At 41.1% G+C, this 14,933-nt stretch overlaps 1 protein-coding gene across 1 annotated transcript; it reads left to right on the top strand.

Moving 5' to 3' along the window:
- The first annotated feature begins 3,608 nt into the window (after nucleotides 1-3,608).
- Nucleotides 3,609-14,483, top strand: lpin1b (lipin 1b). The gene is given in 20 exon segments (XM_029425227.1): nucleotides 3,609-3,808; nucleotides 4,194-4,289; nucleotides 5,758-6,047; nucleotides 6,995-7,108; nucleotides 7,206-7,323; nucleotides 7,420-7,687; nucleotides 8,199-8,292; nucleotides 8,398-8,582; nucleotides 8,692-8,785; nucleotides 8,970-9,039; nucleotides 9,584-9,676; nucleotides 10,236-10,268; nucleotides 10,270-10,298; nucleotides 10,390-10,528; nucleotides 10,676-10,824; nucleotides 11,264-11,350; nucleotides 11,531-11,683; nucleotides 11,858-11,972; nucleotides 12,114-12,217; nucleotides 12,303-14,483. Coding segments are annotated over 20 exon segments (2,598 nt in total). The 5' UTR covers nucleotides 3,609-3,616; the 3' UTR covers nucleotides 12,478-14,483.
- Nucleotides 14,484-14,933: the final 450 nt, after the last annotated feature.

The raw sequence follows: 14,933 nt of genomic DNA, 5'->3' as shown, positions 1-14,933 counted from the left end.
CATAATGACTGTACCAGTCAACCACATCCTCCTGACACACAGTTTCACTACAGGGTCTCAGGCTACACTGCCAAAATCGCATGTGCTAAAATAGAGGCCTGTGATTGGCTATAAAGATCACCTCACTGCATCAGGCTGGGATACTTCAAACGCTGACGTAGCTCCACGTTTTCCCGCCGTCATAACATCCAGTTTGCTGCTGCTGGATACAGCTTCCTTCAGAGCTCTCTAAACTAAGACATTGTATGGTGGTAAGGTTGTGATAAAATGTATCATTTAACATGTTGTAGGCTATATAGTTTTTATATGAAAAACATAAAGAATACATCTATATTCTATTGTTTTTAGACCAATTATTACCAATTTTACAAACTTGTAGATATGTTTAACGTGCCCTAATAAAGCATAATGTGTGGCTCTTGTTGTCATGTAAAAACAAAAATGATAATCCCGCCACAAAATATGACAATTTGACCATTCAACCGTCTGTAACAATGTAAGCATGTCACTGCAATTTAGTTGCCACTGTGGCAGCTGAAACGATGCGTTTGGCAACTCAACATCTCGACGCTGATTGGTCAGCGGGCGGGTACTGTTGCAGATGATGTCATCCACTGATGAGCCTCGCTGCTGAGAGAGACAGAGAAACCGAGACGGTAGAAATTAGTATCGCGTTGACTTAAATAGTCCGCTGTAAATCGGTGACAGCAAGTCAAGGCTTTATCAAACACCCAGACATCACCTATATCGGGGAATGACGCTTCTATGATGTGTTGAGCTGTCATTCACCGCTGTGGAAACGCCAGACTCCGTGTGTTGTTAAAGGCTGTCAGCATACTCAGCTATAGAAGGTATGAGCCTGTTTTTATAATGCATGTGACTGCACCTGCCTGTCTGTGTGATTTTTACACAGTTGAACATACATGTTATGGTCAATAATATTTTTCTTATATACTTATAATGTATCATTTATTTATAGTATGTAACATTTGTACTGTCAGGATGTTATGAGTCAGCTTTTTACCTACATTTATTGGATTTTAAATTCCCTTTTAAATGTGTGGTTGGGTTGGGAACACTGTAACAGATTAGTGTGAGGCACATGTATTGTTGTGTGTATGCGTCTTCTTCATTAAACTAATCATTCACTTCTTCCACTTGCTGAGGCTTTTATTTTCTTAAATGATGATGAAGAGGAGTGTAGATAATAATTTGTGAGGCATATGTGTTATGTCCGTGCAGTAGCCTAACATGGGACTGATGAGACTCTCTGTCTGTACTTGCAACACAGTATCCACTGAGTGGCCCAGCCAGATTCCAGCCTGCAAGAAAATCTTCATAACTGCGGCTTGTAAATCCATTAAACTAATTACCATACCACCGTTAAACACAAGTCCCTGGCTTTTTGAAAATAGTATTTCCCAAAGGCTCAGTCACGACCACTCATTTTTGAAACCAAGCAATTCTGTCAGTGTTTTGAGACATTGTTCCTTTTCTTGTTTTGTCTGTAACTCAAGAAAATCTATTTTTGGATGAAACTGCTCTCAGCAAGTTCACACAAAAAGTCTTCTGCTTTGAAAATCAGCTTTGTTTACGAGCAGCTCTGTAACTAAATGCCTCAGTGAAAGGAGAAATTAATAATTAAAGATGGTTAAGGGTCATCTATAGGCGGCATTTAGAGACTCAGACACTGTTATGGCTCATCAGCTGCTCTAAAAATAGTGGTGCTGTTCTTCTGTGAGGAGCTGGTTCTCGTGTTCACATGCTCAAAAAAAAAAGGGGGGGGGGGGGGTGTTGGCATTGTTGTTCACTGTTGCTGCAACATTTTGGGGGCCCCTGCCAACTCAGTCAAGGTCAGACCCCCTTTTCTGTTATTAGACAGCTACAAACCCCCAAGGAGTCTTGATAGCTATACAAATGGGGTGTATCACGTGTGGCCAATGATGTTTGCATCATAGAAATTTAAAAAATAGTAAAAAGTTAGGAATTCATGTACCGACACGAATGACGTCAGACACAACAAGGTTATATTCTTTACCTGGTGGCATTTGGTTCTTAAACTTAGCTTGTTTCAGAAATGAAAGAACAGAAATCCGTGTATAAGTTATTATTACGTAACGGGAAACAAGACTAAATGTGACAATTTAGGGGAAGTGTTTGCATGGTTTAAATATTTCTCAATAATGTAGATAATCTGCTTCTTCAGGACTGTTCGGGTTCATCAGATTAGACATTTACAGAAATGTAAAACAGGCAAAACTGTTAGAAATGTGTGGGATTCCCTCAAAAAGAAACTGATTGAGAAAATACCAAAGATGTGATCACCGCTCGCCTTTTTCCTTATGTTACTGCGTTAATAATAATTAAAGTGTACAGTACAGTGTCGCTGTTTGGGAACAATGCAAAGATGATCGACACACTCGGACTAATGTGTTCAGTCTAGTTCTTGCATAACAGCATCCGTTACCTTGAAAAGACTTTCACATTGTTGACATTCACAGTGCGTCTCGTATGTCTCAGAAAGCCGAGGTATTCTGCCGTAGTAATAAACGGCAGGGAAGGTTATGACATCACCTTCCTCCTACATGAGTACAGACATGTCTAAATTGGTTTGCCCTTTGACCTCTGTTGTCGGGGTCTGCTGTATGAGAAACAGACGGATAGGATTTCCAGACATATTCAGGAAGGAGAGGAGAGGATGGGAACAGGTCGTTTCTACAGTATGTAGGCCGCAGTCTGTCCTGGGAAAAACTACTGAACAGGAACCAGCCTCCATGTCCTCTTTCCCTGGCCATACCTCACTTCAGGTCAGCGTTAGAATAACTTCCCCCCGTGCCCCTGAGGGACAATCCTACATCATCAGTCGTTTGATTGACAGATTGAAGAATGGCACAGCAGATGCCGGGCCATGAACACCTCTTCCTCTAACGGTCGACTTAGTCTGAGACATTTTTGTGGAGCTCAGTGATCACGACTATTAAAGGAATACTTCACCCCCCAAAATGACCATGTTTATATCAATTAGTCACCCCATCTTACCTTAAAGAAAACTTTGTTTTTCTCGCAAGCCTCCACGGCGAACTGAGAATCCAAAAACAGAGAGAACATTTGTAGGAGTAGTGCTCGAGCGATTTAAATAGGAAAGCTTTCACGAAAATGCATGTGTTTGGGAAGTAGTGAGCATACGACTGGTTAAATCAGACTTGGATTATACTGCACAACTTGTGTGAGAGTTTGTAAACGGATGTCTTGATATAGTTTTGCTGTTGTTTCATTCATCATATTTTTTCACCGTGGTGACTAGTTGTCGTATTTGTTGTGACGTGTTCCTTTAAGTCAGGGGTCTTCAACGTTTTTCACGCCAAGGACCCCCAAACTGATGTAGCATGGAGCAGGGACCCCCTGCTTCAAACGAAAGGGGGGGTGCTGTCGGAGTTCTGTGCGAGGGGGGGTGGGGAGGATGTGAATGTGCAAAAAAAACCAAAACAATTTTACGACCCCCCTTGCATTACCTGCTAATATAGACCTTTTGCTATGTATGTAGTTTATAGTTTTAATGCTAAATCATCTTCTCCCCCCCCACTTTCACTGTTGCCTCCACCAGACCCGTCAGACGATGAACTACGTGGGCCAGTTGGCAGGCCAGGTGTTCGTCCAGGTCAAAGAGCTGTACCGAGGCCTTAATCCAGCCACCCTTTCCGGCTGCATTGACGTCATCGTAGTGAGACAGCCCGATGGATCCCTGCAGTGCTCACCTTTCCACGTTCGCTTCGGCAAGATGGGGGTCCTCCGATCCCGGGAGAAAGTGGTGAGGGCAACCGCCTTTGTTGTTGTTGAGAGAGCTGTAACCTTTGAAATGCTTGTGGATTAAAGTCTCGTCTCGCTGTTATGATGCATGCAATTGGAACAAACGGTCCTGCAATTGTTTTAATCCAGGTTAAAAACTTTTCTCTTTTCATGTCATTGATTGAGCTTAACCGCTTTTACAATGTTTTTATTCAATCGTATGTACTTTGTATTAGATTTTTATAGTACTTATCTTTTAATTATATTACCCTCTGTGTATTACTATTTTATGTACTTTGTTCCTTTCATTTTTTTTGTTTTTTATTTACACTGAATTGCCCTTGTGAATGAAATGTGCTTTATAAATAAACTTGCTATTGCCGTTGTTATCCTCCGTTTTCCTCCAGGTGGACATGGAGATCAATGGCGAACCAGTGGATCTACATATGAAGCTTGGGGACAACGGAGAAGCATTCTTTGTGCGAGAAACAGAAAATGATCGGGTAAGCATGGCCATAATCGTAACTAAAAGATTGCTAGTTCAAAGTGTAATACGACACCCATTAAATGGCGGACATCGATTCAAATAAAAAAATAGTAGTTTGAATAAGGTTGCGCTGATCCTTTCCTTTTTGGCTGAACAGAATTCCTCAGATATCAAATGTTGTGGCCTAATGAACGAGGATCAACCTGGACTTGAGTTTCCTGCCAAAGAAATATGCTTTTAAGTAGGTCATGTGTATTTGTGTATTTGGTTTTTACTATTAGATAAATGTTCAAAGGGTTGTCAAGAATAGACGTAGTAAGAAATACACTCCCTTATTCTAATGTTGTGTTTTTATGTTTATGAGGCCCATAAAAAAACATTCAAAACTCAGTCTAAACTTCATGGAAAACTCAGCAGCTGTTTTTCCTCAGTTCTTGGAAAGCAGACTTTTTCCAACAGTAAGTGTTTTCACTGCAGGTGTCACGTGTACTGTCATTATAAAAATGTTTCGTCACAATTGTATGTTCATGAGCATGTGTGCATATAAAGGACACAAAGAAGTGTGGAACTACTGAAGCTGGGGAAGCCGGCACCAACAAGGGAAGTGGGTGATTTATTCTCCCCAGAGTGGTGTCAGATTCCCAGCAGGCCTGGGAGGGGGGGGGGGGGGGGGGGTTCTTGGCACATGGAGTATTGTCAGACCACAAATGATATGGCTATACCTCACTTTTTCCACCTTCTCTCTCTTTCCACACATACACATTTACACTCCCCCGCACTGACAGCAAGAGACCCTCCTGGAAAGACTTTTCTTTTGGTTTTCCTAGAAGGAGGTGTTTTATAAAAAAACAACCTCCTTTCACAGAATTGAGGAACAGAGTCTGTTTTGGGTTGGCTGTTTGGTTTCCTCACAGCAGAAGTGGCTACAAACTGTTTGGCAGTGATTGCACACATTTGCCTCGGACCAAAATTGTGCAAAACACTAACAGTAGAGTTATAGTGGGAGTGGTTCCAGATTTCAAAATCTAGTTTTAACCTGCTTACAGAAATGATCATGAGTGGATGCCACAGAAGATGTTTTGCAATATTACATTTTTCAGGGTTTAATGTTATTTCTAGCGGTAATATTAGTGCAGGTTGCACTTTTTGCAGCACAAATAAATAAATACATGCAGAAATAATTATATTTATTTGCAAACCGTAGCAAATTAATATAATGTATGTTGCACATATATATATATATTTATTTGCAACTTTTGATCTGCGATTTGCGATGTTTCGAAAATACATTTATTGCAAACCATCGGAAATTAATGTAATTTATTTTGCGCAAGTCAGACTGTGTGTGGAAGTTAATTTACAACTAAGAATGCAGAATTACTTAAAGACTGTTTTTAATGTCCGTTGATGTTTTAAATTTCACTTCATTCTCAAAATCATATTACTGATGCATCCTTGCCGTGATTTGATCTTATTCCTCGCAGGAAGTGGTTCCCTCCTACCTGGCCACCTCTCCAATCTTGTCGGACGGGGCCATCCTGATGAGCTCCTCCCTGATGGGGAAGGGCTCCCAAGGGCCGCCCATACAGACCCTGGGCTCCACGGGGAGCGCTGGAGAGACTGGCGGTGGGATGATGAAGAAGAGGAGGAAGAGGAGGAGGAAGGTTCGGCCGGACAGCGTGAGGAGGGAGGAGAGCGGGGACTACTCCGAGGACGAAGACATGTTCACCATAGACATCAGCTCAGATGAAATGACGGGGATGGGCAGCAACAGGTGAGGAAATGTGCAGAGAGTTCAAGGAGAAAGGAGGAAATGGAAGAAAAGAGGAATTAAGAAAGCCAAATTAAATACATGTGAGGAAAAGCGGAAGGCAGAATAAGGAAAGTGTTGATAAAAAAGTATAATGCATCACTGAATACAGTTTTGAGAGCATCTGTAACAAAATCATAAACAGACCGCCGTCTGTAGTGGAGAGGCCTCCAGCTGTGGCATACACACACACACACACACACACACACACACACACACACACACACATACACACACACCGATAAGACACTCAAGACTACATGGAAAACACTACTTCAGCTGTGTGATTTTTACTGCAAAGAAAAAAGAAGCTTTTTCATGTGAAAAGAGAAAATGTCTTCACTTTTTGTTTTTATTAAGTGTTGTGCTTACAGTTTGCCAACATGTAACTTGGCCTCTGCTGTGCATCTAAATCTAAATCACTCTAGCATGTGCATGATGCTCGTCAGGCATGCAGATATAGGAGCCACGTCCCGCCCTTCTCATACTGTAAGTGTTTAAGTCCATTCATCATAAATGAATACAGCACAAGTTGTAAATAGCTGCTACACGACATATTTATTTTCTTCTCTGCACGCCTGTGGGGGATACATGACATCAACATTCTGGCTCATCTCTACTGTACACTAATGTAGAACAACATTAAGCTAACAATCTACCTTTAACACCAAACCACGCCCTCATATTTTAGTGTCATTTCCATCAGAGTAAAAAAGAAACACAACCATAAAACAGCACTGTAGCTGCACGACTTGTTATGTTTTGAGTGCAGGCAGTGTGCAACGAGTTCAGGCATGATCTCTGCGGGCTGAGAAGTGAAATAGAATAGAATATACACTACATTATTAACAAAACACATTATTGATATTAGTAAGTGATACATTTCCGGTATTTTTTTTTGGGTGTTTCAGGACTTCATCTCGGGATGTTTTAAGAGATGAGACGACAGTCGCTTCGACCGGCGGCTCTTTCAAACAGACTGGCATCTACACTCGTTCAGACGGAGACTGGAGCCCCGTTCAGAGGTGCTTCACTCACTCACGTGATTATATATCTACATGTTATTATCCAGAAGAAACAGCTCTGTAATTCCTGATTTATCCTCTTTTTTTCCTCTCTCAGCCCTGGAAACTCTCGTCCCACGTCTCCCAAGAGCGACTCGGAGCTATTGACCAAGCCGTCCGACAATCAGAATCCAGCCATGCTCTGGGCGTGGGGAGAGCTGCCGCAAGCTGCCACAGTAAGCGAAAGTGTCCACTGTGCATACATACACAGACAGAACAACTTTCTGTGTATTTGTATTCATTTTGTGTCGTCCTCTACCCTGCTTTTCTAGCTGTCTTTCCTCTCGATGAAACCCATCCCCGTGTCAGAAAGCACACACTTCCGCGTGATAACTCACGAGACGTCGTCGGAACAGTGCGGATCCTGCTCTGAAATATCAGCACTCACCTTGCTGATGCCAGAGGAGACCAGTGAGGAAACAGTTGGGATGGAGTCAGAGTCCCAGACAGCTGAAGGAGTGGAGGCTCACATGATGTCTGACGTGGAGGAGACGACGCCTCATCCGCCGGGCAAGACGGACTCTCCATCCAAGAGAAAAGGTAACAGTCACAATCAAATGTATCATTCCTTCCGGGAGTCTTGTTTATCTGACCCGCCATCATTTAAATTGCGGAGGTTTTAGTAGTTCTCTACAGCTCAATGGCATTCGTTTGTGGTGTAAAAATCACCATAAAAACACACTCGGAAGGTCTTTCTAAATATAATGATAGTTACACAAACCAAAGGTAATTTCATGATATTAGGAGGACCTGAAGCTAAACAAACTGTAATCTGGATGGCTGTAAGGAAAACCAAGCTTTATTGTGTTTTTAGGGTAAAAATATTTATATTAAAGACATGCACTTTGCAGTAAAATCCACCACACTGTCTATTTTTCTTATAGAGGAATTGTGAGCCAAATATTATATTATGAAGAAAGAACTACATTAGTAAAGAAATCAGGATCTCCAGTCTTTCTCACAGTTTTAAGTACATTTTCTCATATATAAACCCAAAGCAAATACATAGAAGCTGACTATTTATTTCAACGGCGTCATCCCTCTGTTGCAGACAAGAGAAGCCGCCATCTTGGTTCTGATGGAATTTACCTGGATGACATCACAGAGCTCGAGCCTGAAGTGGCGGCCCTTTATTTCCCTAAGAGGTACGCGGAAGCACACAAACACACACGCTCGTAACTTATATGCAATTAAACACACAGAGATAGCCGAGCTTGACGGCTCTTGGTGGTCCCGTTTCTCCTCTATAGTGACGGTGGTGCGGCGGTGCGGAGCATCTCAGACCCGGGCCTCCACAGCAGCAGTTTGTCCCCACAGTCAGTCAGCTCTGGAGGAGACAGCGGAGTAGACAGCTACTGCGACCCCTTGTCCGACATGCCGACCATCGGCATCTCTTTGTGCGGAGGACTCAATGACAACAGGGAGATCACTAAAGGTCAGACACCGACACAGCTCGCTTCACACACTGTTTTTGTAAGCTGTGGAAAAGGGACACTGAACGTGTGTGTGTGTGTGTGTGTGTGTGTGTGTGTGTGTCCTTACAGAGCAGTTCCATGAGAAGGTCATCTCTTACCAGCAGTTTTCGGAAAACCCCTCCATCATCGACGACCCCAACTTGGTCGTGAAAATCGGCTCCAAGTAAGAAATTCACACTTGCTTGAGTGACAATATGTTTATGTCTAACTATAATAAAAGGACAGGCTATATATAAGTAGTTTACAATGAACGCTGTATGATTTTAACTGCCACACATTCCCGCAAAAGCTGTGTGTTTTTGCTGCGGTGACGAAATTGATTAAAATAAATGTGTTTTCTCCGTCAGATACTATAATTGGAGCTCTGCGGCTCCACTTATGCTGGCTTTGCAAGCGTTTCAGAAACCTCTGCCAAAGGTAGGAAATTGATACACAGCACAGATACTAATGACTCAGTTGGTTGTGTGACATGAATACACTTCCCCCTTTTGACTGAAACCGGTACTGCATCCAGTGTATGTGTATCCCTATACACCTATACTACCCATGTTATACAAGCTAAATATTCCGCTATCACAGTCTTTATGTTGTGTGATTAACATCCACTGAATCTCCTTAAAATGTGTCCCCCAACCCCCTCCCCCGCTCCCATTGGTGCATCCATCCATTCATTAGTCCTCTTGCCTCAGTTATATTCACTCAGCCTTAGAGTTTCTTGTCTGTTGTCTGACTGGTGTGGTGGGCTACAGCTCTGTATGTCAGGAACAACTCTTTTTCCCCTTTTCTTCTGTTTTTAAATTTGCTTCATTTTCCCCATTCCAACCGCAGACACATTGTCGCTTCTGTGTTACTGTTTGTTGATTTACTGGTCTGCTTTGGCTTACGTTTTTATTTTAAGTGTGCTTTTTTTTTACGGTGTTGTTTTTGCGGTTGTTTTGGGGTTGTGTGTGCTCCTCTCCAGGCTGCAGTGGAGAACATCATAAAGGAGAAGATGCCCAAGAAAGGAGGGAGGTGGTGGTTCTCCTGGCGAGGCAGAAACAGCAGCACCAAATCGGTAATTCCTTCTCAAATTTAGAGAAAGAAACATTTTGTATGCATACTTATTATTATTATTATTTTTATTATTATTATTAATTGTATTATTTATGACAACAATATTAAAATAATTAGAACATATATTATAATAACTCCTGTTACATAAATGGTTAAATAATAATAATAAAAAACATTATATTGATTTAAACATATACATTAAAAAACAAAACACCAGAGGGGTTATGTGCTACTGTAAAGTAGGCACATTTAAAATATCTAAATAATCAACACTTATATTGATATTCTACAACAGTTACATAAATGACCTCTATTATTACACATAACTATTATCCAGACTCGATCAACATGTGGGATAAATCCTTGTCCCTAAGATCTTTTATAAATGGGCCCCAGATATTTTTAAATCTTGTTTGTCTTTGTGTGTGTATGTGATTATTTACAAAAAACCCACCGATCCATCCTTTGCGTTTCATTTGAGTTTTTATAAACATATTGATACTAGTTTGTTTTACTAAATGTGTGAGTAAAGCAAATGAACACTGATTCTCCTCTCGCAGGATTCCGTCTCTGAGCGTGAGGCCTGCGGTTATGCCTGAGCAGGCTGGGAAAATGTCAAGCAGGTAAGGAACCCCCAAAACATTCATGTCCAGAATATATTCTTTTTTAAGTTAGTGAGGGACTTTAACACACTGTTAACCGGTCTGATGCCAGACACAAACAAGATTCATCCTCGAGTGACGAAGACCACAGGGCAGCCATACAGAGCTCTGCCTCCATCCAATCAGAGCCTGGCCTCACACCAGGAGGCGTGTCTTATAAGAAAACACTCCGACTCACATCAGAGCAGCTGGTGAGTGCAGACTTTGACAACTTTTAAGTTATTAATAGTCATTCTTTCTACCGCCATATATTATATCTTGTTTTCTCTCTCTCTCTCTCTCTCTCTCACACACACACACACACACACACACACACACACACACACACACACACACAGCTGTCTCTCCAGCTGCAGGACGGTCCTAACGATGTTGTGTTCAGTGTGACTACTCAGTACCAGGGAACGTGTCGCTGTCAGGGCACCATCTACCTCTGGAACTGGGACGACAAGATCATTATCTCTGACATAGATGGAACCATCACCAGGTGTGTGATACATGTGAATAATACAAACTTTACCTTTACTGCACAAGTGAACTTAGTTTGGGGAAAAAACGGATATAGATTTGTGGTCATCTGTATGTACAGGCCATTTTAATTTTTTCATTAATTAATTCTCTCTGCAAAGAGCTCTTACTGGGGGCTTCAGCAATTTCCAGTGTAGAAGGATGCATTCACGGGCCATGAGAGATGCAACGGACAGCACATTTCATTTCTTTTTTATTAAACTAAAACGTTAAGGGGCACTCCAGAAATGGCAATGAGGGGGCAGGGTGCAATATCTGTACCTAGGATTTCTGACATTTGAAAATGTTTTTCCAAAACCCTATTCATTTTGATCATGACCAGAAGTATGTATTTTTTCCTAATAAGGAAAAGCCTGCGCTCACTTGTCCCAATGTCATTTATGCGTGTTTGTCTCCAGGTCGGATACACTGGGTCATATCCTGCCCACTCTTGGGAAAGACTGGACCCACCAGGGCATCGCACACCTCTACCACAAAGTCAGCCAGTAAGCACTAATTCACTAACACACTGTCAGATGTAAACTGCTTTAGATCGTTTTGATCAAAGCAAAGCACAAAAGGCACACATTGCTTCAAAGTCTATTTCAGAAAAGACAGGCCAAAAAACAAGCGATCGTTATTAATACACATGCTTGTTCTCTCTTCTTTCTCTCTCGCTCGGTCAGAAATGGCTACAAGTTCATGTACTGTTCCGCTCGAGCTATCGGCATGGCCGACATGACCAGAGGTTACCTCCACTGGGTCAACGAGAGAGGCACCATGCTTCCCATGGGCCCCGTCCTTCTCAGCCCCAGCAGCCTCTTTTCAGCTCTGCACAGGTCTCTTATACACACCAACACGTACATATGTGTTTCTAAAGTATCACTCTATAGTCACGTTGTACTCTGCTGATTGTTGGTTACATCTCTGTGGTCTGTGTGTGTGTGTGTGTGTGTGTGTGTGTGTGTGTGTGTGTGTGTGTGTGTGTGTGTGTGTGTGTGTGTGTGTGACAGGGAGGTGATTGAGAAGAAACCGGAGAAATTCAAGGTGGAGTGTCTCAACGACATCAGGAACCTCTTCTACCCCAACACACAGCCGTTCTATGCAGCGTTTGGCAACAGACCAACGGTACTCACGCGTTATATAAAGAACAATTGAAAACTAAAGCCATTTGTGCTGCAGATTCTTGCATAAATTCATGTTATTTTTGCAAAGTTTAATTTATATGTACATCGTTTCTAACACCGAATTCTCATTTATATTTTGCAGGATGTATATTCCTATAAAGAAGTAGGAGTGCCACTGAACAGGATTTTTACTGTAAACCCTAAAGGCGAGCTTGTGCAGGAGCATGCCAAGACCAACATCTCATCGTAAGTCTCGCATTACACGACTTATTCTAACATCGTAATGACTTCAGAAAGGAAATCTTTCATTCACCGCTTTCCTCTGCTTCAGTTACGTCCGTCTGGGCGAGGTGGTGGACCACGTGTTCCCTCTGATGATGCGAGCCTCCTCCTCAGACTTCCCCTGCTCGGACACCTACAGCCACTTCACCTACTGGAGGCAGCAGCTCCCCCGGGTGGAACATCAGGGTACTACACCTCCACCGACTCCCCGCCTCGGCAGCTGACTACCCGTGGCCTGCTGAGCACTGACTGACCGATGGAGTGACGGTTACACGTGCGATGGTGTGACGGTTGCACGTGCGATTTGAATTTGTAGATTTTTGTAGAAGATGGAGCACTTTGATCGCACAGCAGAGAGCTACTTGAGTAGGTTAAATCTGCTGTGAATACTATTATAACGCACAAGGATGTAAGCGCACTTTTATGAGAAGATGGCCTCTGTAGCCTTCTGACTAGACTAGACGTATATATATGAGAAATTATTTTTATTTATTCAGGCAGCTTAGCACATATATTATTTTTGAGTGAGTGTTGACATTATTTCAGTAGCTAGACTTTCTAGGCTATTTATGCAGACAGTTGCATACCGTATTTATGGCATCTGTGCGTCACACAGAACAAAGCCACACTGTGCACACGTCACAGAGCAAGTTACTTCAACTTGTGCCAAATGCTCCATGCAGAATTTATTTTCTTACTCTGAATTTTTTTATCAAGACTGTTACAGATCCTCAATCAGCATGGAAATGCATATATATATATATATATATATATATATATATAGGCTAATTTTACTCTATAGCAACATATGTGTGCGTGCAATGTAACGTATTATTCTGTTTGAAAGAAATCAGTCAGGTCAGTATTAGTTACAGAGTACGTAAAGGGAGACATTACAGGTGAACAGGATGAAATATTTAAACCAATAGATATCACCATGAAACTTTACTGACATTAAGACAATTATTTTTTTGTATTATACGTTTTCTGAAATGTTATGTTTAAATATGCAAATGAGGCATTAAGTAACGGTAGCCTTTGGTGAATTTAGGAGAAATCTACAGACTCAAATAGACAAAATACCTAAATGTGTATTTTGGATGTTTTCTTTACTCTAGTCTGAAAGAAGAAAAGTTATAAATGCAAAAAAGTCCAAACTCTGAAATTGACCAGTGCTTAAAAAATGTATACTTTTGCCTGTAGTGTATCGCCTTAAATGAATTACAGAGCACAATGAATGAATGAACGTCTGTGTAGCTCCACATAATCCTGAGGGTACTTTATAAAGACGGTTCAGAATGAATGTTTATTGTTGAAGCAAAGTAATCCTGACAGGAGAACAGAAAGCACAACATCTTTAATGGTCAGAATAACTATCAGTTTTCTCTAAAAAGAAAATCAAAGAAAAATTGCTGAATCCTTTTTATTTTTCTATTGAAATTACACAATATGTGTTGTGATCAAAATGTCCTTTCTGTGGTGGGCTTCATGAAACACCTTTTAATGTATCCAGTTACGTCTATGTGACTGTTACATGTTCCTCTGTGTAAGTTTTATGTTTGTTTCCATAAATGCCATTAAGTATATTTTATTTATTCATCTGATTACATACTGACTGATATAAAATGTAGCTTACATTATATTATATATTACTCATTGGTTCTTTCACTGCAAGACCCCAAGTCTGAAACTGTTACACACTTGAAAAGTGATCTTTATTTCTTACAATACCACAGATAACCTGAGTTCATACATGTATGAGCAGGAGCTGCTATCATGGTGAGCTGCCGAATGTATCAGTGGTTTTACTGTGAACACAACAGTATCATTGTATTGAGTAAGCGTGTTTGTGAAAGAGGATGTGCATATAATGCTTTATTATTCTTTCCATGAAAGAGCTAAAATAGCCTAAAAGCGTATTATATTTGCCTTAACTGTGAACAATATGATCAATAAGTTGTTCATTTATTCCCTCCGTCCCTTCTCTTGACCAGTTCACTGTTAAAATGATGTAACAAACTCAATAAAAAAAAGCCTTGGTACAGCAGTGAGTGTGTGTCAATATCCACCGACCCCTGTATTAACTTTCAGCATGACAACTCTTCATTCACCTGAATACAGAGATGGAAGAAGTATTCAGATCCTTTACTCCAGTAAAAGTACTAATACCACACTATGAAAATACTCTACTACAAGTAAAAGTCCTGCATTCAAAACCTTACTTACGTAATTTTACTGAAAGTATCAAAATAAACTACCTTGTGCAGAAAACTGTTGTCAGTCAGTGTTTTACTTTTATATTTGTAGATACTAGACAGGAAGGATATGAGAAATTGTAATCTGAAAAGTAACTAAAGCGGTCAGGAAAAAATACAATATTTGCCTCTAATATATCTTCAGATAAATTGGACTCATCTGTCTGTCTGCCCGTCTGTCTCCATACAGATTATGCCATTGACCCCCCCACTTTACACCCCTGGCTGGTGTGATGCCATCGCTTGATGGTTGATGGTTGATGGTTGGGAATCTGTATCTGCATTCCCTAGAGGGAACAAAATTTAATCTCAACACAGTCCCTATATATGTATATCCCACAGTCAACACTTCCCAAGAGCCAGGACCGAAATCAGGTTGATTTTACACCTTATTGATGTTTCTAATGAATCGGTGTTTCTAATCG

Source organism: Cottoperca gobio, chromosome 24 (assembly GCF_900634415.1).
Source record: "Cottoperca gobio chromosome 24, fCotGob3.1, whole genome shotgun sequence".
NCBI lineage: Eukaryota > Metazoa > Chordata > Actinopteri > Perciformes > Bovichtidae > Cottoperca > Cottoperca gobio.
The sequence above is the reverse complement of the archived record's forward strand: the minus strand, read 5'-3'. Positions and strand labels throughout refer to the sequence as shown.